The sequence below is a fragment of the Nerophis ophidion genome, linkage group LG13 (assembly GCF_033978795.1).
Source record: "Nerophis ophidion isolate RoL-2023_Sa linkage group LG13, RoL_Noph_v1.0, whole genome shotgun sequence".
Lineage (NCBI taxonomy): Eukaryota > Metazoa > Chordata > Actinopteri > Syngnathiformes > Syngnathidae > Nerophis > Nerophis ophidion.
Window position 1 is genome coordinate 39,716,538 of NC_084623.1, and position 22,494 is coordinate 39,739,031.

At 39.4% G+C, this 22,494-nt stretch overlaps 1 protein-coding gene across 1 annotated transcript in view; it reads left to right on the forward strand.

Moving 5' to 3' along the window:
* meis3 (myeloid ecotropic viral integration site 3) overlaps positions 1 to 22,494 on the forward strand; it is a 54,822-nt gene that overhangs the window by 15,944 nt on the left and 16,384 nt on the right. Inside the window, exons 3-9 of the mRNA XM_061918894.1 lie at positions 10,297 to 10,436; positions 10,688 to 10,865; positions 10,945 to 10,995; positions 13,130 to 13,180; positions 16,551 to 16,700; positions 16,776 to 16,884; positions 19,511 to 19,656. Of these exons, the coding sequence (XP_061774878.1) occupies positions 10,297 to 10,436; positions 10,688 to 10,865; positions 10,945 to 10,995; positions 13,130 to 13,180; positions 16,551 to 16,700; positions 16,776 to 16,884; positions 19,511 to 19,656 (825 nt within the window). The remainder of the gene's footprint in view (positions 1 to 10,296; positions 10,437 to 10,687; positions 10,866 to 10,944; positions 10,996 to 13,129; positions 13,181 to 16,550; positions 16,701 to 16,775; positions 16,885 to 19,510; positions 19,657 to 22,494) is intronic.

Below are 22,494 nucleotides of genomic sequence, written 5' to 3' on the forward strand. Positions count from 1 at the left end.
TAGTGACTCAAAGCGCTTTACATAGTCAAACCCAATATCTAAGTTACATTTAAACCAGTGTGGGTGGCACTGGGAGCACGTGGGTAAAGTGTCTTGCTCAAGGACACAACGTCAGTGACTAGGATGGCGGAAGCAGGAATCGAACCTGCGACCCTCAATTTGCTGCCACGGCCACTCTACCAACCGAGCTATATCGCCCCACTGTTTGAAAAGTATCGGTTCGCCATATTGCTGGTTTTATGAGCAGACGAGCGTGTTCGGCAGTGCACAATCACAGAGTACTTACAAGCAGACATAGTGTGTAGACAGAAAAGAGAGAACGGATGCATTTTGGCTTAAAAACGTATGATAAAGGTGAAGGTATAACACTCAAATCCCCACAGGAAGAAGTGCTTTAAAACAGGCAAGCTAGTTAGTGGCTAATGACCATTTGCAGTCTGCAGTGTTTTAGCTTCTTCTAAATCACTAATCCTCGCCTCAATTGCCACAAATAAAGTACGTTTTTTTACAAGTATCATCCCTGCAGGACAAGGAATAGCTGAACATGTTTCACTACACCTGGGGATAGGTTGATTGGCAACACTAAATTGGCCCTAGTGTGTGAATGTGAGTGTGAATGTTGTCTGTCTATCTGTGTTGGCCCTGCGATGAGGTGGCGACTTGTCCAGGATGTACCCCGCCTTCCGCCCGATTGTAGCTGCTGAGATAGGCGCCAGTGCCCCCCGCAACCCCGAAAGGGAATAAGCGGTAGGAAATGGATGGATGGATGGATGGGTTTCACTACACACCGTAGGAGGATACGATTGCTCACCGGCGTGACAATATAAACAAATGCCATGGGTGGATATACATTTTACATCCACTGTAATGATACCAAGTACAAGAGTGTATCTAGTCGATACCACTATGATTACATCAATATTTTTATCGTCACAAAATCTTTTTTCTTTAAAAAAAAAAAAAAGTCATATTATATTCATAAACTCAGGAACTATTTCCCGGGATACATGAGATTTTAAATTCTGACTAATGTATGATCCTGTAACTACTTTGTATCGGATCATTGCCCAAATTTGTAGTATTATCCGAAACTAATGTAAAGTATCCAAACAACAGAATAAGTGATTATTACATTTTAACAGAAGTGTTTATAGGACATGTTAAAACAGAAAATAACCGGATATTAACAGTAAATGAACTAGGAGATTAATAATATTTTTTACAGCTTGTCCTTTATAATTTTGACAAAATAATAGAATGGGAAATGACACAATATGTCACCGCATATGTCAGCAGACTACAAACCCCGTTTCCATATGTGTTGGAAACTGTATTAGATGTAAAAATAAACGGAATACAATGATTTGCAAATCATTTTTAATCCATATTCAGTTGAATATGCTACAAAGACAACATTTTTGATGTTCATACTGATAAACTTTTTTTTTTTTTTTTTGCAAAAATCATTAATTTAAGAATTTGATGCCAGCAACACGTGACAAAGAAGTTGGGAAATGTGGCAATAAATACTGATTAAGTTGAGGAATGCTCATCAAACACTCATTTGGAACATCCCACAGGTGTGCAGGCTAATTGGGAACAGGTTGGTGCCATGATTGGGTATAAAAACAGCTTCCTAAAAAATGCTTAGTCTTTCACAAGAAAGGATGGGGCGAGGTACACCCCTTTGTGCTTAACTTCGTGAGCAAATAGTCAAACAGTTTAAGAACAACGTTTCTCAAAGTGCATTTGCAAGACATTTAGGGATTTCAACATCTACCGTCCATAATATCATCAAAAGGTTCAGAGAATCTGGAGAAATCACTCCACGTAAGCGGCATGGCCGGAAACCAACATTGAATGACCATGACCTTCGATCCCTCATACGGCACTGTATTAAAAACCGACATCGATCTCTAAAGGATATCACCACATGGGCTCAGGAACACTTCAGAAAACCACTGTCATTAGATACAGTTTGTCGCTAAATCTGTAACTGCAAGTTAAAGCTCTACTATGCAAAGCGATAGCCATTTATCAACAACATCCAGAAACGCCGCCGGCTTCTCTGGGCCCGAGATCATCTAAGATGGACTGATGCAAAGTGAAAAAGAGTTCTGTGGTCTGACGAGTCCACATTTCAAATTGTTTTTGGAAATATTCGACATCGTGTCATTCGGACCAAAGGGGAAGCGAATCAGCCAGACTGTTATCGAAGAAAAGTTGAAAAGCCAGCATCTGTGATGGTATGGGGGTGCATTAGAACGCAAGGGTTGGGTAACTTACACATCTGTGAAGGCACCATTAATGCTGAAAGGTACATACAGGTTTTGGAACAACATTTGCTGCCATCTAAGCGCCGTCTTTTTCATGGACGCCCCTGCTCATTTCAGCAAGACAATGCCAAGTCACATTCAGCACGTGTTACAGCAGCGTGGCTTCGTAAAAAAAGAGTGCGGGTACTTTCCTGGCCCGCCTGCAGTCAAGACCTGTCTCTCATCGAAAATGTGTGACGCATTATGAAGCGTAAAATACGATAGCGGAGACCCCGGACTGTTGAACGACTGAAGCTCTACATAAAACAAGAATGGGAAAGAATTCCACTGCGCTGCTGGTCCGCCTACGCTTGGGATGGTTTCCTGCTGGCTCCGCTGTGAACGGGACTCTCGCTGCTGTGTCTTGGATCCTCTTTGGACTGGACTCTCGCAACTGTGTTGTATCCATTGTGGATTGAACTTTCACAGTATCATGTTAGATCCGCTCGACATCCATTGCTTTCCTCCTCTCTAAGGTTCTCATAGTCATCATTGTCACCGACGTCCTACTGGGTCATTATTGTCACCAATGTCCCACTGGGTGTGAGTTTTCCTACCGAGGATGTCGTGGTGGTTTGTGCAGCCCTTTGAGACACTAGTGATTTAGGGCTATATAAGTAAACATTGATTGATTGATTGATTGAAATGCTTCAACAATTAGTTTCCTCAGTTCCCAAATGTTTATTGAGTGTTGTTAAAAGAAAAGGTGATGTAACACAGTGGTGAACATGCCCTTTCCCAACTACTTTGGCATGTGTTGCAGCCATGAAATTCTAAGTTAATTATTATTTGCAAAAAAAAAACAAAGTTTATGAGTTTGAACATCAAATATCTTGTCTTTGTAGTGCATTCAACTGAATATGGGTTGAAAGGGATTTGCAAATCATCGTATTCCGTTTATATTCACATCTAACACAATTTTTCAACTCATATGGAAACGGGGTTTGTATTTATTTTCATGACTATTTACATTGTAGATTGTCACTGAAGGCATCAAAACTATGAATGAACCCATGTGGAGTTATGTACTTAACAAAACAAGGTGAAACAACTGAAAACATGATTTATATTCTAGTGTGTAGTTGAGCATGGAGTCTAGTAGACTTAAGTTTCATCATTAGAGCCACGTATGATGTCCTGACCTCTCCAACCAACCTACATCTCTGGTATGGAGAGGACCCAGCCTGTCTCCAGTGTACAGCCCCAGCAACCCTCAAACACATCTTGGTAGGTTGCAAGACCAGTCTGACACAAGGGAGATACACCTGGCGCCACAACCAGGTACTGAAGTGCTTGGCTGCCGAACTTGAGAATAAGAGAGTAGTCACCGTTGCCATGCCTCTAAATCAGGGGTGTCAAACTCAAATACAGAGTGGGCCAAAATTTAAAACTGAACAAAACCACGGGCCAAGTTTGAACAAATGAACCTTTTAATAGGGACCCAACAAGTTTTGCATTGACAGGCTTATACAACTTTATAGTGAGATGCCAAATGGAGTTTCAAATAATAATAATAATAATTTTAAAATATCAATGGCATATCAAATAAAATAAAAAAAATAATTACAATTGAATGCCTTTTTACTATTTGCAGCTTTCAGAGGTAAATATCAAAATAAACTTTTTCCACAGGCTAATAATACATTTGAAAATAAAATAACAATAATGAATGAATAAAACATTCAAGCCTTGAAGTAGCAAGACAAAAGTGCATGAAAAAAATGTTAATTTTTGCTCAATTTGCTACACTGATTTGCTTTAACACTGAATATGGAACAAGCAACACTTATATAACTTTATTGTGCAAAATCAACTTTCAAAAATACAAACGAAAAAACATCAATGGTATATTAAATAACATGTAAATAAAAAAAATGAATGCCTCTTTTCTATTTGCAGGTAAATATCAACATTAACTTTTTCCACAGGCTAATCATTTGAAAATAAAATAACAATGAGGTGGACGGGGTGTGGTGGTGGCGGGTGTGTGTGTGTGTGTGTGTGGGGGGGGGGGGGGGGGGGGGTATTGTAGCGTCCCGGAAGAGTTAGTGCTGCGAGGGCTCCTGGGTATTTGTTCTGTTGCATTTATGTTGTGTTACAGTGCGGCTGTTCTCTCGAAATGTTTTTCTCATTCTTGTTTGGTGTTGGTTCACAGTGTGGCGCATATTTGTAACAGTTTTAAAGTTGTTTATATGGTGAGCCTCAGTGTTACCTGTATGACTGTTGATCAAGTATGCCTTAAATTCACTTGTGTGTGTACATGCCGCATATATTACGTGACTTGGCTGGCACGCTGTTTGTATGGAGGGAATGCGGACGTGACAACAGGTTGTAGCCGACATTAAAGGCAGTGCCCTAACCCAATATTGTTGTACGGGTGGAAATCGGAAGAAATTCGGGACAATGGTTGCCCCGGGAAATAGTCGAGAGGGGCACTGAACTTCGGGAGTCTCCCGGGAAAATCGTGAGGGTTGGCAAGTATGAGTCTTAGCGGTGAATGCGGTGTTACAGCGGCATAGCCGCTGTATAATGCCGGCGGGCCAGCTCTAATGTTAATTTGATATTGCCTCAAGGGCCAAATTAAATTACACGGCGGGCCATTTTTGGCCCGCGGGCCAGAGTTTGACTCCCATGCTCTAAATGCTCAGGCTACCTTCCCACGCAAATCAACTTTGATCCGGGAAGGAGAAAAACGGCGGACGAAGCCATCCCCTCCAGACTTAGGCCCACTGAACGCAGCCCGAGAGTGGGAAATGCGGGTAGACCTCAGCCAGAGGTTTATCTTCCCACCCGAAATTGCAGCAACCAGCCTGCGTCCAGACCTGGTCCTCTGGTCAATGTCCTGCCGCCGTGTCTTCATCGTTGAGCTAACTGTCCCATGGGAGGATGCCATCGATGAAGCCTTTGAACGGAAGAGGCTGCGATATGCCCACTTGACAGCTGAAGCAGAGGCACGGGGCTGGAATGTGAAGGTGTGGCCTATGGAGGTGGGCTGTAGAGGCTTTGTAGCCAGTTCCACCACAAGGATCCTGAAAGAATTAGGAATCAGAGGACAGGCCCAATGTAAGGCTATTAAAGAACTTGCCACTGCAGCAGAACGTAGCAGCCACTAGCTGTGGCTGAAGTGCAGGGATGCAGCATGGGCTGCCAAATAACCACGTGGTGCCACCATACGACACGCACCCAGGTCTGATCAGCCTGAGGTGGGCCAACCTCGGCAGAGGGTGTCTTGTGATAAATGGCCGAAACGGCCAATGACGTCGGGGAACACAACTGAAGATGTGTTGTACTGTTGGCACCACATGATTATTGCCAAACTCCACCCCACCCAAGAGGATACCTCAAACCCCATTTAATTGTTGTGCTGAATATTTAGGGATCTTTAACAACTAGTCCTATTAAGAATCCTCTTCAAAATAGCCACCTTTTGCTCTGATTACTGCTTTGCACACTCTTGGCATTCTCTAGATGAGCTTTAAGAAGTAGTCACCTGAAATGTTTTTTACTTCACAGGTGTCATAGTTTTGATGCTTCAGTGACAATCTACAATGTAAATAGTCAGGTAAATAAAGAAAACGCATTGAAATGAGAAGGTGTGTCCAAACTTTTGGCTTGTACTGTACATACATATATATTAGGGCTGTCAAGTGATTATTATAATTTTTACTATTGATTATTTTTTTCAGATTAGTCCTGTCTCAATCTGTAATTAATCATGGTTAATCACAGGTTATTATTTGCTTGCATTAATTAAATTTGCTTAAGAAATTACCATTATATTTGGATACAAGTGTAGTCAGAATGTCACACAATAACGTTTTCTAAATGTTTTACTGAACTGCAAGTCATTGATTTGCTCAATACTTGGTGACAGTAAGTATAGAGAGAATTAAGTGCACTTTTTTGTCTTAAATATAAATATTTCCTGCTTAACTAAATGGAATAAAAGTAAACATATTTCTTTAACAGGAGTCTGTTCAGTGTGCAGCTTTATGTTAGGGCAGGTCTCCAACTTTCATCACTATGAAAACTACTGTGACAAAAAGAGGGGTGAGATATTTCTTTAGGTGATATGACTGCCAATTGGGCTTTATTTATGAAGATGTCCTCTCAGTGAGGTTATTATCTTTATGCTATATTGTGTAGTTTGTCATTAAATAAAAACGTCACACACACTCATAGCTCAATAGTGGAATAAATGACACACCACTATTAGTTTTAACTTGCCACATACCTCTCTTTCCCTCAAGAAGGGGTGCAAACTGGATGTGTAATGTTCATTGAATGACGACGTGTGCTGGACTACCTGCAAACACACTCACTGTATTATTGCAACCACAGATAACAGAACACTTATATTTTAACGTTTATACACTGACCTTAGTTATCTGCTAAATTGACAAGATGACTGCTCGGTGCGTGTTGGCAATAGTAGCGAAACTGCTGCGTCAAAACTGGTGTGTGACATAACAATTAACATGAAAACATAATGGGCTCTGTTGGTCACTTAGTTAATTAAAAAATACGTTCCTTGACAGCTCAATACAGAATGTATACTTTTGTTTCTAAATACGGGACGATTCAGTTTTTCAAGGAACGTTTGGCAACCCTAAAACTCTTATGTAGCATTCATGCTAGAGGCGTCATCCTCACGTTCATGATAAGAAAGTTTGTCGCTGCAATACTGACTGATTACCTCAGTTTTATCTAAAGTTCCATTGCTCTAATTATCACTGGTGTGTGACGTCATCACTGGCTGTGCATAATGCGTGCTGCCTTCCTATAGCAGTTAAAACAAACACTGTGGTTAGTCATCATTAATTTATAGTAACGCAATATATTTTTTTTAATTAAATACATGCATTAACGTGTTAACATTTGAAGTCCATACATATATACGTATATATGTGTGTGTGTGTGTGTGTGTGTGTATAGATATATACATATATGATATAGATATAGATATATACATATATATATACATCTATATATATATACACACACATACACACACACACATATATATATATATATATATATATATATATATATATATATATATATATATCCATCCATCATCTTCCGCTTATCCGAGGTCGGGTCGCGGGGGCAACAGCCTAAGCAGGGAAACCCAGACTTCCCTCTCCCCAGCCACTTCGTCTAGCTCTTCCCGGGGGATCCCGAGGCGTTCCCGGGCCAGCCGGGAGACATAGTCTTCCCAACGTGTCCTGGGTCTTCCCCGTGGCCTCCTACCGGTTGGACGTGCCCTAAGCACCTCCCTAGGGAGGCGTTTGGGTGGCATCCTGACCAGATGCCCGAACCACCTCATCTGGCTCCTCTCGATGTGAAGGAGCAGCGGCTTTACTTTGAGACCCTCCCGGATGGCAGAGCTTCTCACCCTATCTCTAAGGGAGAGCCCCGCCACCCGGCGGAGGAAACTCATTTCGGCCGCTTGTACCCGTGATCTTATCCTTTCGGTCATGACCCAAAGCTCATGACCATAGGTGAGGATGGGAACGTAGATCGACCGGTAAATTGAGAGCTTTGCCTTCCGGCTCAGCTCCTTCTTCACCACAACGGATCGGTACAACGTCCGCATTACTGAAGACGCCGCACCAATCCGCCTGTCGATCTCACGATCCACTCTTCCACTCTATATATACAACAGTGGAAAACATTATTAAACGAAGGCTTCTCAGAAATTACTGGCTTAGAGTAGTTAAAGGTGTGTGTCCAAGTTAAAGGAAACAGCAGTCCGTCCTCTTGTAATTGCTTTTTTATCATCTTTGCAAGCTGGGTAACGTTTTCTGTGGTCTGGAACAACATGGCACACAAACAACTAAAGGAAATTACTTGAGCTCAAATATACCTACAAATGACGCATAATGATGCAATATATACATACAGCTAGCCTAAATAGCATATTAGTATTGATTAGTTTGCAGCGATGCACTGACCAAATATATCTGTGTAGCACTCCACAAAAGTAAAAAAACGTCAACAAAGCTCACTTTTGTGCATTCACGGCCAGCATAAAATGTTTGGTGGACAAAATTATGCAAAGAAGGTGTGGCATAAATCACGTCTCTCTGGGGCAGAGTCGGGGAAAGTTATACATGAAAACAAACTGTAGCGTCACAGTCCACAGCATTCAAGGGCCGGGGAAATTAGTTGGACAAAAGGCTGCTTGCAAAATACTCCCATCAGTGAAGCATAAACAAAAACATAAAACATTGGGCTTTCTAACAATTAGGAAGGTTTATGTGACATTTGTTCTCCTAGAAAAACATATTAAAACACAAGATATATTTTTTCCCCATCTTTTTCCATTTTCATACATTTTTGAAAAAGTTCCAGGAAGCCACTAGGGCGGCGCCAAACAGCCACATGTAGCTCTAGAGCCACAGGTTACCTACCCCTGCACTAATGCAACGTGGGCTCCATCCAGTGGTATGCCAAAAAAACCCACTTTATTTTATTTTCCTATATGTCAACATACTGTTACTGTTCAAATATACTTGTTACTTGTTAAATAAAACCTCTGCCTTGTTTTAATGAATACTTAGGCCTACTGGGCTGCTGTATTTTAATGTTGGTCATTATGGTGGTACTTGAAAAGCCAAGTTTTTCTAAGAAAAAAAATCTTAGACTCATTGTCCTGGGGTATCTGAAACGTAAAAAAATATATGCATAAAACATTTTTCTATGGATGGAAACTCATGGCCCACCCTGTATAATTGTACATCTGTGACTGTGCCACTACTGGGACACCATAACAACAAAAACATTTACACAACAAGTAAACATGTAAAACACACACAAACAAAAAGCATGCTGGGAAGCTTGTGTGCACATCCGTCCCCAGCACGCAAGGATATCAACTTGTCATTCTAATTGTATCGGCCTTTACTTCAACCTTATTTTAACTAACAAATACAGAACATCCGTTTCCAACTACACATAATTTTAAGTTCACATAATTATAAACATTTAAATGTCAGAATGACTGAGAAAAAAATGGTGTCATCTAAATTAATATATTCAAGTTTTTATTTGGCTACAGTGTTTTTGTACAAGTGGTGATAATAGATGCCTGTTTGTTGTTTTAGCAATGCAAGGACATCATTTGCATTTGTTGGATGCATATATTGACTTTGACTATAGTGCAAATTTTTGTATTGATCCGATACAGCAGTGGTTCTCAAATGGGGGTACTTGAAGGGGCAACAATTCGAAAAATCCTTTATAAATATATTTATTAAATAATACTTCAACAAAATATGAATGTAAGTTCAGAAACTGTGAAAAGAAATACAATGATGCAATATTCAGTGTTGACAGCTAGATTTTTTGTGGACATGTTCCGTAAACACTGATGTTAAATATTTCTCTTTTTGTGAAGAAATGTTTAGAATTAAGTTCATGAATCCAGCTGGATCTCTATTACAATTCCCAAAGAGGGCACTTTAAGTTGATGATTACTTCTATGTGTAGAAATCTTTATTTATAATTGAATTACTTTTTTATTTTTCAACAAGTTTTTAGTTATTTCTATATCTTTTTTTCCAAATAGTTCAAGAAAGACCACTACAAATGAGCAATATTTTGCACTGTTATATAATTTAATAAATCAGAAACTGATGACATAGTGCTGTATTTTACTTCTTTATCTCTTTTTTTTTCAACCAAAAATGCTTTGCTCTGATTAGGGGGTACTTGAATTAAAAAAAAATTCACTGGGGGTACATCACTGAAAAAAGGTTGAGAACCACTGCGATACAGAGCTGAGGCTGACATTTTAGTTGAACATTTTTTTTCAAGATCCTTACATTTTTTTTAGTTTTTTTTCCCTCTGTTATTAAACCCTTGGTATCGATATCATCAAATCATCAATAGTTGGATCGATCACTAATACATATACTTATAAATGTGCTTGACAGTTCATGCATAAAAAGCAAACAATCTGTAACTGTTGTTTCAGTATGAAGAGCTGGTGCACTACTCAGGGTCGGAGGGCATGTCGCTGGGAGTGTACGGAGAGGACGTCAGGCCACTCCCGCCCCCGCAGTACGGAGCCGCCATCCCCGACTCCCTTAAACACCACAAGGACCAGATCTATGGGTATGTCCGTGTGTTTGAATCCTTATATAGAAGCGGAGCGCGCTGTGACTCATTTCAAAGACCGCGGGAGCACTTGAAGCACATTAACATTCCGTTTCCAGCTGTCACTTTCATAAATATCTGCTATAAAATGACTTCTCACACCTCCCGTGAATGTCGGCTGTACCAACTGTTACTGCGTTTATGTTAGATATGTTAACTGTTTGTGCGTGTGTGTGTATGTGTGTGTGTGTGTGTGTGTGTGTGTGCAGTCACCCACTGTTCCCACTATTGGCCTTAGTTTTTGAGAAGTGTGAGCTCGCCACCTGCTCCCCCCGAGACTCCTCCTCCTCCCTGTCAGCTTCCTCCCACCTCCCAGGCATGACCAACCACAGCGACGTGTGCTCCTCCGAATCATTCAACGATGACATCGCCGCATTCGCGAAACAGGTGAGCGACAGCCAACCGCGGCGCGGACTTCGAATCCAGGCTTTTTTTTTCTAATGCATTTCTGATGATGGTGTTGTAGATTCGTTCGGAGAAACCCATATTTTCCTCCAACCCTGAGCTGGACAACTTGGTAAGATGCACTTTGCACTGGACATTGTCCATCCATCCATACGTCCATCTTCTATAGTGCTTGTTAGGGGTGTAACGTTATTATAGTTACCTCGGTATTTCCATTTCAAAGTCTTCATAATAATCCTGTGACGTGTGACGGTGTCAAACAAAACCTTGGTGAGTGTATTTTTTTTCTGGCGCTTTAACGTTGGCCGGGTCTGTAAATAAACAATATCTCTCAGAACCCTCTGCACGGCGAGGGGGCGTGGAACGCCGTAAGCAGGAAGTGAAGTGCGTTGGTACTCGTCGTAGAATAAAGGAATAGTTTTTTTCGGACATTAAATCTGTCCATAACTGCTTGAGTTAGGTTGCTAACAAACAGACCCAGGCCAAAACATACCTTCTTTGGTGGAAGTAAGAAAGTCTGCGTTCCACTTTCGTTTCGAGCCAGAGCGAGCTTGTCTCGTCGCATCGCACGGACGGAAATCAAATTTTTAAAAAATGTTCACCGCGAGAAATATGAGTAAACCAAAAATTTACTCGATAAATCCTCAATCCATCCATCTATTTTTCTGCACTCTGGCGGAAGGCAGGGATGGACAAGTCGGCGCCTCATAAACCGTCACACTGAAAATTAGGGGTGTGGGAAAAAATCGATTCGAATATGAATCGCGATTGTCACGTTGTGCGATTCAGAATCGATTCTCATTTTTAAAAAAATCACATTTTTTTTTTCCATTCATTTTTTTTTTTTTTTATCAATCCAACAAAACAATACCATAACAACGCAATCCAATTCCAAAACCAAACCTGACCCAGCAACACTCAGAACTGCAATAAACAGAGCAATTGAAAGCACACACACACAAGACACAGAACAAACCAAAAGTAGTGAAACAAAAATGAATATTATCAACAACAGTATCAATATTAGTTATAATTTCAGCATAGCAGTGATTAGAAATCCCTCATTGACATTATCATTAGACATTTATAAAAATTAATAAAAAAGAACAATAGTGTCACAGTGGCTTACACTTGCATCGCATCTCATAAGCTTGACAACACACTGTGTCCAATGTTTTCACAAAGATAAAATAAGTCGTATTTTTGGTTCGTTTAATAGTTAAAACAAATTTACATTATTGCAATCAGTTGATAAAACATAGTCCTTTACAATTATAAAAACTTTTTTTTTTTAAATCTACTACTCTGCTAGCATGTCAGCAGACTGGAGTAGATCCTGCTGAAATCCTATGCATTGAATGAATACAGAATCCTTTTGAATCGTAAAAATGTTGTTTTTGAATCGAGAATCGCGTTGAACCGAAAAAATCGATATATAATCGAATCGCGACCCAAGAATCGATACTGAATCGAATCTTTTGGACACCCAAAGATTCGCAACCCTACTGAAAATATATTTGAAGCCAGTGAACATCAATTTGAGAGAGTATTTAAATCATTAAAAGTTGATTTCTTAGTTAACTTTTCAAAGTAGCAGCATTTTCCAGACTGGTATAAAATGTCCACTGTAGAGGACACTGCTTCTCATAATGTAGAAGTTGAAAGACACTAAAGTCTACATTATTGTTTGACACTGGATGTTTACATTGTCACTTTAAAGACATCAACTCAAAGTTCCATCCATCTATCCATCTTCCTCCGCTTATCCGAGGTCGAGTCACGGGGGCAGCAGCCTAAGCATGGATGCCCAGACTTCCCTGTCCCCAGCTACTTCGTCCAACTCCTTCCGGGGGATCCCGAGGCGTTTTTCCAAATATTTGCTTGAAACACTGTTCCTGCACTATTATATGCACTTAGAAATTAATGTTTGTAGTATTAAATATGATTACAACACATGATTATATATGTTAGAATATATGATTATAGAAATATGATTGATCATTATTTTAGTGTTCAATTACAGTAAGCGTGTTTGTTGTAAACATGCCTGCCCCTTCATTTTACACAGTATGGCATTTTTACCGAGCTTTCCTGTGGCTGTATATCACAATAATATCGTACCGTGCCCTTAATACAGTGATATTATTGGACTGGAGATTTTGATATCGTTACAGGCCTACTGCTTATCCTCTTTGTTCTTGTAATAATTCAACAACGTCACTCATACACTTTCTTTCTTCACTCAGATGATCCAGGCTATTCAGGTTCTTCGCTTTCATTTACTGGAGTTGGAAAAGGTTGGTTGATTTGTAATCCAAAAGAAATTTGAAAAACCTTGGCCAGAAAGTCGATAGAAACAAAATTAGTTAACGAAAGTTTCCTTTAACGGCACTTCAGTCGAACCTTGATTTACGAACTTAATTTGTTTAATTACTGGGCTAGTAAATAAAAAACATTGTATATTGAAGAAAAACTTACTATAAGAAGCAATGTGAACATGAATAATGGATTATAGCCTCGACAAAAGTCTGTATTTTAGTAAAAGTATACACACTTAGAACATAATATAAGGCGCTTTACAGTGCTGTAATCAAAACAAACTTAACGAAGGGGTGATGGATCAGCTTTCCATTTAAAAACAAAGTCAAAACAACAGCCTCCCTGCCAACACACACACACAAGCTACCATGGTGATTAATAAATGATAAAATCCACTTTACATTGGTGCAGAGTTGAAGGGGGGAATTGGGTAGGAGGCAATGTCGACAACGCTGTGGATACTTCCTGAATGCTTCAAAACACAAATTGCTTGTCCATTGTTTTTTTTGGGGACTGAGCAAGAACAATATAAAATAGGCTGCAAAGGGCTAATAAACACTGAAAAAGCACACAAAGTAGATCTATTGATTGGTCTGCCGATGGAGATCGATTAGCCCACCCACAATGGATGTGCTGCCGGGCACACAATGGTTGAATAAAATGTCCGTAGACTGAGTCAAGGTTTGTACAATAAAACATATTTCTAGTGTATGGTTGGTAAATCGAAAAGTTTGTATAATGCATTCTTGCCAACCTTGAGACCTCCGATATCGGGAGGTGTGGGGCGGGGGGTGGGGGCGTGGTTAAGAGGGGAGGAGTATTGTCACATATGCATGATTGATTGATTGATTGAGACTTTTATTAGAAGATTGCACAGTACAGTACATATTCCGTACAATTGACCACTAAATGGTAACACCCGAATACGTTTTTCAACTTGTTCAAGTCGGGCTCCACGTTAATCAATTCATGATACAAATATATACTATCAGCATAATACAGTCATCACACAAGTTAATCATCATAGTATGTACATTGAATTATTTACATTATTTACAATCCGGGGGGTGGGATGAGGAGCTTTGGTTGATATCAATACTTCAGTCATCTACAATTGCATCAACAGAGAAATGGACATTGAAACCGTGTAGGTCTTACTTAGTAGCATATGTAGAGCGAGCAAAAAACATAGGGACTTCAGATAGCATAAGAACAAGTATATACATTAGAAATTCATACGATTATTTACTTTAGGTTATCTACAATCCGGGGTGATGGGATGTGAATGGAGGAGGGTATTAATAAAGGGTTGAAGTTGCCTGCAGGTGTTGCCTGGAGGTGTTGTGGTGCATGTACAGTAGATGGCATTATTGTCCTGTTTAAGAGTGTCACAACATTGCTGTTTACGGCAGAGAAACTGCTTTATGGTAGACGAAAATGTGACTGCTGTTGTTGTGTGTTGTTACCGCGCTGGCAGGACGTTAATGAAACTGCCTAACAATAAACCCACATAAGAAACCAAGAACTCGCCTTCGATCATTCTACAGTTATAACGTCATTGGGCAGACACGCAGTTTATATCGTGGGAAAGCGGGCAGGAAAACAGGCCTCCAGCTCCTCCTGAATTTCGGGAGAAAATTTGTCCCGGTAGGTTTTCGGGAGACGTGCTGAATTTCGGGAGTTTCCCGGAAAATCCGGCAGGGTTGGCAAGTATGATAATGAGGGATGTGTATATGGAGGTTCCACTATATTTTTGACGCGCCATTACGTGTGACCCTCAGTTCATACCGTAGGGGTGGGAAAAGAGCAGTGTTCCAACTGATTCAGTCACAGTGTTCCAACTGATTAAAGAGCAGAAATGGGCAAAGAAAAATTCAATTTACATGGCAGGTTTATCCTCGAAGCCCTGGCAGTTTGTTCTCGCCACAAAACCAAACTTATTGCTGTGAGTTGAGTTATCATCAGTGTTCCTAGCTGCTAGCAACCGCAGCGTTGCCAAGTCTGTGTAATTTACAGCTGACTTTTTTTCATTCACTTCCTGGCAAAGTTTGTTACTCGCGGGTGGCGTTTTTTTTGGGCCTGTTTATGAACATGTGGTTGCTTATTTGGGCTTGCTTTTCTCCCCCCACAATAAAGCAGAACACGACTGCGCCGTTGGGAGTTTGTTCTTTTCTACACAACGTTTCCTGGTTATCGTGCCCCAGGTTGTCTTGGCAAGCTCCCAAACACGCGCTTGCAAATGATGCATGTGCAACTACTCTAGAGACCAGGCTGACAGACAAACAAGTGATGAGACCCACTTGGGTTCGTCAAAAATAACGAGTTACCTCATGCCATTAATCGCAAAAAATGATCGCATTAATCATGTATATAGGCAGATTATTCACATAACTTATTTTCAGGTCAGTTGCTCATTTACCTTAACCGTGGCTGGTTACCTACAAGGGGAGGGGTTGTTATACGGTCAGTGATCAGGTCAAAGCATACGTCAGTGCAAAGATGAGTGAGGAGGTTTGCTTGCTGGATAACTTCACCCCAAATGGACCCAGACTGGACTTTGGATAACGCTATCACAAAGTTTTGAGCAAATATGACGTTGATCCAAATGAAATATAATTTTTTTTTCCTGAAAGACATTCTGAGAATAAAACTGCATTTGTGTCTAAATATTAGTTTATTTTTTACTTTATGCAAATTAAGTAAGCGGGTATTAACCTGTAATTTATAATAATGACTCTAAATTTGCAATTATGAATAATACATTTTTTTCAATTATCAGCACTGGTGTACTATATATTTTGTGTAAAAAAAAAAACAATAATTATTAAACATTTAGATACATTTGTCCAATCCCATGTTGGGTGTATATTTTAGGTAGGTACACTAACGATTATTTAAAAAAATATATATAATATATAATATATATATATATATATATAGATAGATATATATAGATATATATATTGATAAATTGCAATTTGTTATGAGTTAACTGTGGACAAACGTGTTTGTGAGCATGCTAGGAAAGAATAAGTTAGCGATTTTACAAAATAGCACCAGGTGAGGAAATCTATTATTTTTATGTTCAAATGTACAAAATTAGCTAAAAGGCTAGCATACAAAAATGCTAGCATACACCAAGTAACAAAATCCATGGATTTATCTCGATTACATATTTATTTTTAAATACCAGGTAAATATATAGTATAAAATAAAATATATAAAATACAAATATAATATAACAATAATACATACATAAAATAAAGCATCTATATAAAATAAACATTTATAAAATAAAAAAATCTGATGTGGCATTTATACATTATTTTGTTGTTTTATTTCTCTAAGGTTCACGACCTATGCGATAACTTCTGCCACCGTTACATCACCTGTCTGAAGGGCAAGATGCCCACAGACCTGGTCCTGGATGAAAGGGAGGGAGGCTCCAAGTCTGACATGGAGGACTTTAATGGATCCTGCACCAGCTTGTCCGAACAGGTGAGGCCAAACACCTAGTGAGTTTCATGAGTCATCATTCGTACCTCATTGAGAATCTGTCTCTCTATGACGCAGAATGCTTCATGGTTACGAGAGCCGGATGAATGTGCTACCACTCCTTTGGGAACACCTGGCACCTGTGGGCTGCCTTCCCTCCACACAGCAGACAACTGCAGCGATACAGGTACCACATTACGTACATTACTTCATTATACTTTATTACTAATAGAAGTTGGAATAGGGGCCCAAAAACAAAGCTTTTTAAAATAACCAATGTATTAATTATAATAAACCATGATGTTGTCGTGCATACAGTAACTATAAGTGACACACACACACGCACTCACACAAAAAACTCTCACACATGCAAACAGACACAAAAACAAAATATAGTCATATTTTTGTTTCTACACTATAACATCAAACCGGTCCTTTATTGTAAACTAAAAGGCCACAACTAAACCACATCCCATATGCACCTAATTTTATATTTATTTCTACAACATTCTTTGAAATAAATGATTTCATTTTTATTGAATTGTCGTATGCGTGCGCTTTCCTTTTTATGAGTTTCTGCCAATAACATTAACTTTTAAACTGCCTTTTTTCATTTTAACAATAGGCAATATAGTTTTATACTTTCCTACTTAACATGCAGTGTATCTTCTCGAGAAATTAAGAACTGCATTGTGTGTACTGTTATATAATGTATATCATATATACTGTACATACATTTGTACACATATACACATACATATACATACTCTATATACACAAACAAATTGTATATACAGTTATGTATTAAAATATATATATACTGCATATATCAGGGGTCGGCAACCTTTACCACTCAAAGAGCCATTTTTACCCGTTTCACAAAATAAAGAAAACAATGGGAGCCACAAAACTCTTTTGAAATTAAAAATTAAATAACACTGCATACAGAGTTTTTTTTTGCTTTGTGTTATGTATAAACCAGGGGTCTCAGACAAGTGGCCCGCACCTTAATCTAAAAAATGTAATGTTAGTGCGGCCCGCGAGTTTTATATGAATGCCGCATGACAGCATCACTCTTGCCAACCCTCCCAATTTTTCCGGGAGACTCCCGAATATCAGTGCAACTATTATCGCGAACGTCTGCTGATTTTCAACCACACATCAATAATTAGGACGTGCTATGAAAGTACTGCCTTTAACGCTATCTACATTATCTACAAACAGCTTGCCAGCTCAGTCACATATTATATGTGGCCTTTACAGAGAAATGTAATTAAATGCAATGCATACTTGTTCAACAGCCATACAGCTCAGACTGAGGGTGGCCGTTTAAACAACTTTAACACTCTTAATAATATGCGTCACACTGTGAACCCACACCAAACAAGAATGACAAACACATTTCGGGGGAACATCCTAAATGTAACACAACATAAACACAACAGAACAAATACCCAGCATCCCATGCATCCCTAACTATTCCGGGCTACATTATACACCCCTGCTAGCCCCCATGTGCGTTGGTTGAGGTGGGCGGGGTTGGAGGGGTACGGGGTTTGGTGCTAGCGGTGGTGCATAATGTAGCCCGAGACAACTTGTCTTTTAGTAGTAAGTAAGCAAACAAAGGCTCCTAGTTTAGCTGCTGACATATGCAGTAACATCTTGTCATTCCCCATCCTATTGTTTTGTCTAAATTATAAAGCACAAGCTGTAAAAATTGATTAATAATCTACTAGTTCATTTACTGTTAATATCTGTTTATTTTCTGTTTTAACATGTTCTATCTACATTTCTGTTAAAACGTAATAAACACTTATTCTTCTGTTGTTTGATACTTTCCATTAGTTTTTGATAATACCACAAATTTAGGTATGGATCCGATACCAAGTATTTTCAGGGTCATACATTGGTCATAATTTAGGTTCTCGTATTTTCTAAGTTTATGAATATAATATGAATTTAAAAAATAAAGAAAAAACATTTTCTGACAATTAAAAATATTTATGTAATCATGTCGGTATCGACTTGATACACTCTTGTATTGGGTATCATTACAGTGGATGTCAGGTGTAGATCCACCATGACGTTTGTTTACACTGTGACACCAGTGAGCTATCGTATCCTCCAATGGTAAGGAGTGAAGCATTTTTAGCGATTCCTCAAACTGCAGGGAGGATCCTTGTAAAAAACTTACTTTACTTGTCGCCATAGAAGCGAGGATTCGAGATTTAGAAGAAGCTAAAACACTGCCGATTGCGGCTGGACATTATCCGCTAGCTAGCTAGTCATGTTTTAAAGCACCTCTTCCTGTGGGCATTTCAGTGTTATTACTTCACCTTTATCGTTAGTTTTTAAGCCAAAATGTGTCTGTTCTCCCTTTTCTGTCTACACAGAAAAGTACGCCGCACAGATGAGTACTAGTCTTTTAAATTCGTCCTGTTTGCATGCGACACACCCATACCCGTACCCACAAGACCAACACCTCCATTCTACCTTGTAGACACACCTCCACACATTTTGTTACCAAAAAACCTTCATTCTGTCTCCGAAACTGACAAAATAAATCTATCTAAAACAACTTCCACTGCAGGGGACACTAATTCTAAGAAATATATGGGAAATGTGAATTAAACTGCTGCAGCACCTTTAGCTTTACACAACACTCCAACTCCACCTTCACAATATTCAGCTTTTCTTGAAGTGGTCTCGTATTTTGTCACATGTCATAAGCTCAAATGTGTCGCAACTGCAATTCCTTAGAAGCCAAACCATGACTGTGGTGCAGCCTGACCGTTATTTTACTGTCCCTGCAGGAGATGGTCTGGATGCAGGAGTGGCCTCCCCAAGCACTGGAGATGACGATGAGTCTGACAGGGAGAGGAGGAACAACAAGAAGAGAGGAATCTTCCCTAAAGTAGCTACAAACATCATGCGAGCGTGGCTCTTTCAGCATTTGTCGGTAAGATGTTGCACTTGCCTTTTCCATACTCCTATTACCATAACTAATACATCATATAATGGCAATAGATTCACGAAGAACTGTGAATAATAATGGCCACACTAAAAAAATGCCTACTTTTGAAACACTAATATGTCTCACACACGTATTAAGGGCATAACATTATCAGGACTACAGCAATTGACTTGATTAATTAACTTTGATTGGGTGTAATAATTCAAATTTGGACATACAGGCCGCATTGAATGCACAAAACATTAAATATGCCAACATAGTTTCTGCACAGCCTCTGCAATAGAGTGTACATGAGAGCGGTGGTGCGTGATTGCTGCAATCTGTGTGGCGGCGAATAGCGGAGATTTTTAAAAGAACAACGTATTATTGCATGGGTTCTTAACCTTTTTGACCTCAGGGCCCAACTTTACCACGACAAAGGGGCCCGGGGCCCACTCAAATATTATTGCTAAATTAATATTATTTGTCTTGATTTTAAAAGTATACAACAGGGGTGCCCATTAGTTAAAAAAAAAAAAATAGACCCCCAAAATTTCCAATCATCAATCTTCACGATGACGTCACTTGACTGACATTCACAGCCCCTGAAGATCTTGTGAGATGACTCTGGCTGCTGTGAGCTTTGTATGAAGGGGGGCAAAAATGGCTGGAACGCGAAAAGCACTTTTTATCTTAAAAGACTACCGTATTTCCTTGAATTGCCGCAAGGCATATAGTATGCGCCTGCCTTGAATTACTGCCGGGTCAAACTCTCTTTCCAAAATAATTAGCGCATGCTTAGTATTACCGCCTGGTCAAACTCGTGACGTCACGCGAGTGACACTTCCCCTGTCGTCATTTTCAAAATAGAGGAGGCTGATTTCAATACCGGTAATTTGAAATCGCATAAAGGGAAGAAGATTAAGAGCTATTCCGTAGGATTTAAGGTCCAAGCTTACATCACACTCCAATTTTTACTGCATACCTTTGGTAAGTGCCGGAGTGAGAAGAGGTTTTAAAATAATTAGCGTATGCTTACTTTTACCGCATGCCTTTGGTAATCGCAGGAGTGATAAGAGGTTTTAAATTAATTAGCGCCCAGGCGGCAATTCAAGGAAATACAGTACCTCTCCTTACCGGCCGTCAAAAGCGTAAAGACTGACATCACAGTTCCTGTCTACACAATAAAAGTGCTGCTCCATCCTGCCTGCACTAGAAAAGTAGGAGTCTCAGAAAACTAGCGCATACAAGCTAGCGAGCTACAGAGTTAATGCCAAATTATTTCTTGTAAGAGTATAAAAACGAGTAGGGAAGCATGACAAATGAGAAGCTAAAACCAACCACTTTCATCTGGTATTGGAAAGAGATGATTTTTTTTCCCTCCAGAATGTAAATTTGAAGTTGAGGAACTTCTCAGCACTACTGTCAATCCTGTCTGATTACAATCAGTGAAAGTTATCAGAATAACCTAATACACTAATTTATATTCTTGTCTTCTTGAAAGAAGGGAATCTTTATGCGTTACACATAATTGTATTTTTATTACCGGTAAACACCTTCAACATGTTAACAAAAACATCAAACATCGATTGGAATTAGGACTGGGCGATATGGCCTTTTATTAATATCTCCATATTTTTAGGCGATACACGATATATATCGCGATATTTTGCCTTCGCCTTGAATGAACACTTGATGCATATAATCACAGCAGTATGATGATTCTATGTGTTTACATTAAAACATTCTTGTTCATACTTCATTGATATATGCTCATTGTAAACTTTCATGCAGAGAGAGAATTCACAACTAAGTCAATCTATCAAAACTGTATTTATTAAACAGTTATTAAGCAGTGGCACAAACATTTATGTCATTTGAAAACAGAAAGTGCAAGATTCTCAGACACATTTTAAAACAATCTATTAGTCCAGTTTTGTGCATGACGTCAGTAAGATGACATATCAAAACAACACTAAATAAAAGTGCACTTTTTGTACAGAACACTACAATAGTTTAAAACAGGGGTCTCAAATACAGAGTGGGCCAAAATTTTAAACTGAACAAAGCCGCGGGCCAAGGTTGAACAAATTAACATTTTAATAGGGACCCAAAAAGGTTTTGCATTGAATATTGAACAAGCAAGGCGTATATAACTTTATAGTGACAAGCAAAATAGTTTCAAATTATAATAATAATAATTAAAAAATATCAATGGCATATCAAATAAAATGTAAATAAAAATTGGGGGTGGGGGGGTGTCGGAGTTTGGTGGTAGCGGGGGTGTATATTGTAGCGTCCTAGAAGAGTCAGTGCTGCAAGGGGTTCTGGGTATTTCTTCTGTTGTGTTTATGTTCTGTTACGGTGCGGATGTTCTACCAAAATGTGTTTGTCATTCTTGTTTGGTGTGGGTTCACAGTGTGGCACATATTTGTAACGGTATTAAAGTTGTTTATACGGCCACCCTCAGTGTGACCTGTATGGCTGTTGACCAAGTATGCATTGCATTCACTTGTGTGTGTTAAAGCCGCAGGTATTATGTGACTGTGCTGGCACGTTGTTTGTATGGCGGAAAAGCAGACGTGACGGCAGGCTGTAGAGGACGCTAAAGGCAGTGCCTTCAAGACACACCCTCAATATTGTTGTCCGGGTGAACTTTAACTCCTCCCCCTGGATCTTTCCTAGTTACCGATCAACCTGACTAGGATTTAAACCCAGTCCTCTTTGATTGGGTGATACCTGTTTTGACCACTAAGCCATCCTTGGTCTTCTTAAAGGGAAATTTTGGGCCCCAATGAAATTTTTAATTGAGAACCTGTCTCAGTAAACTATGATATAAAAGCT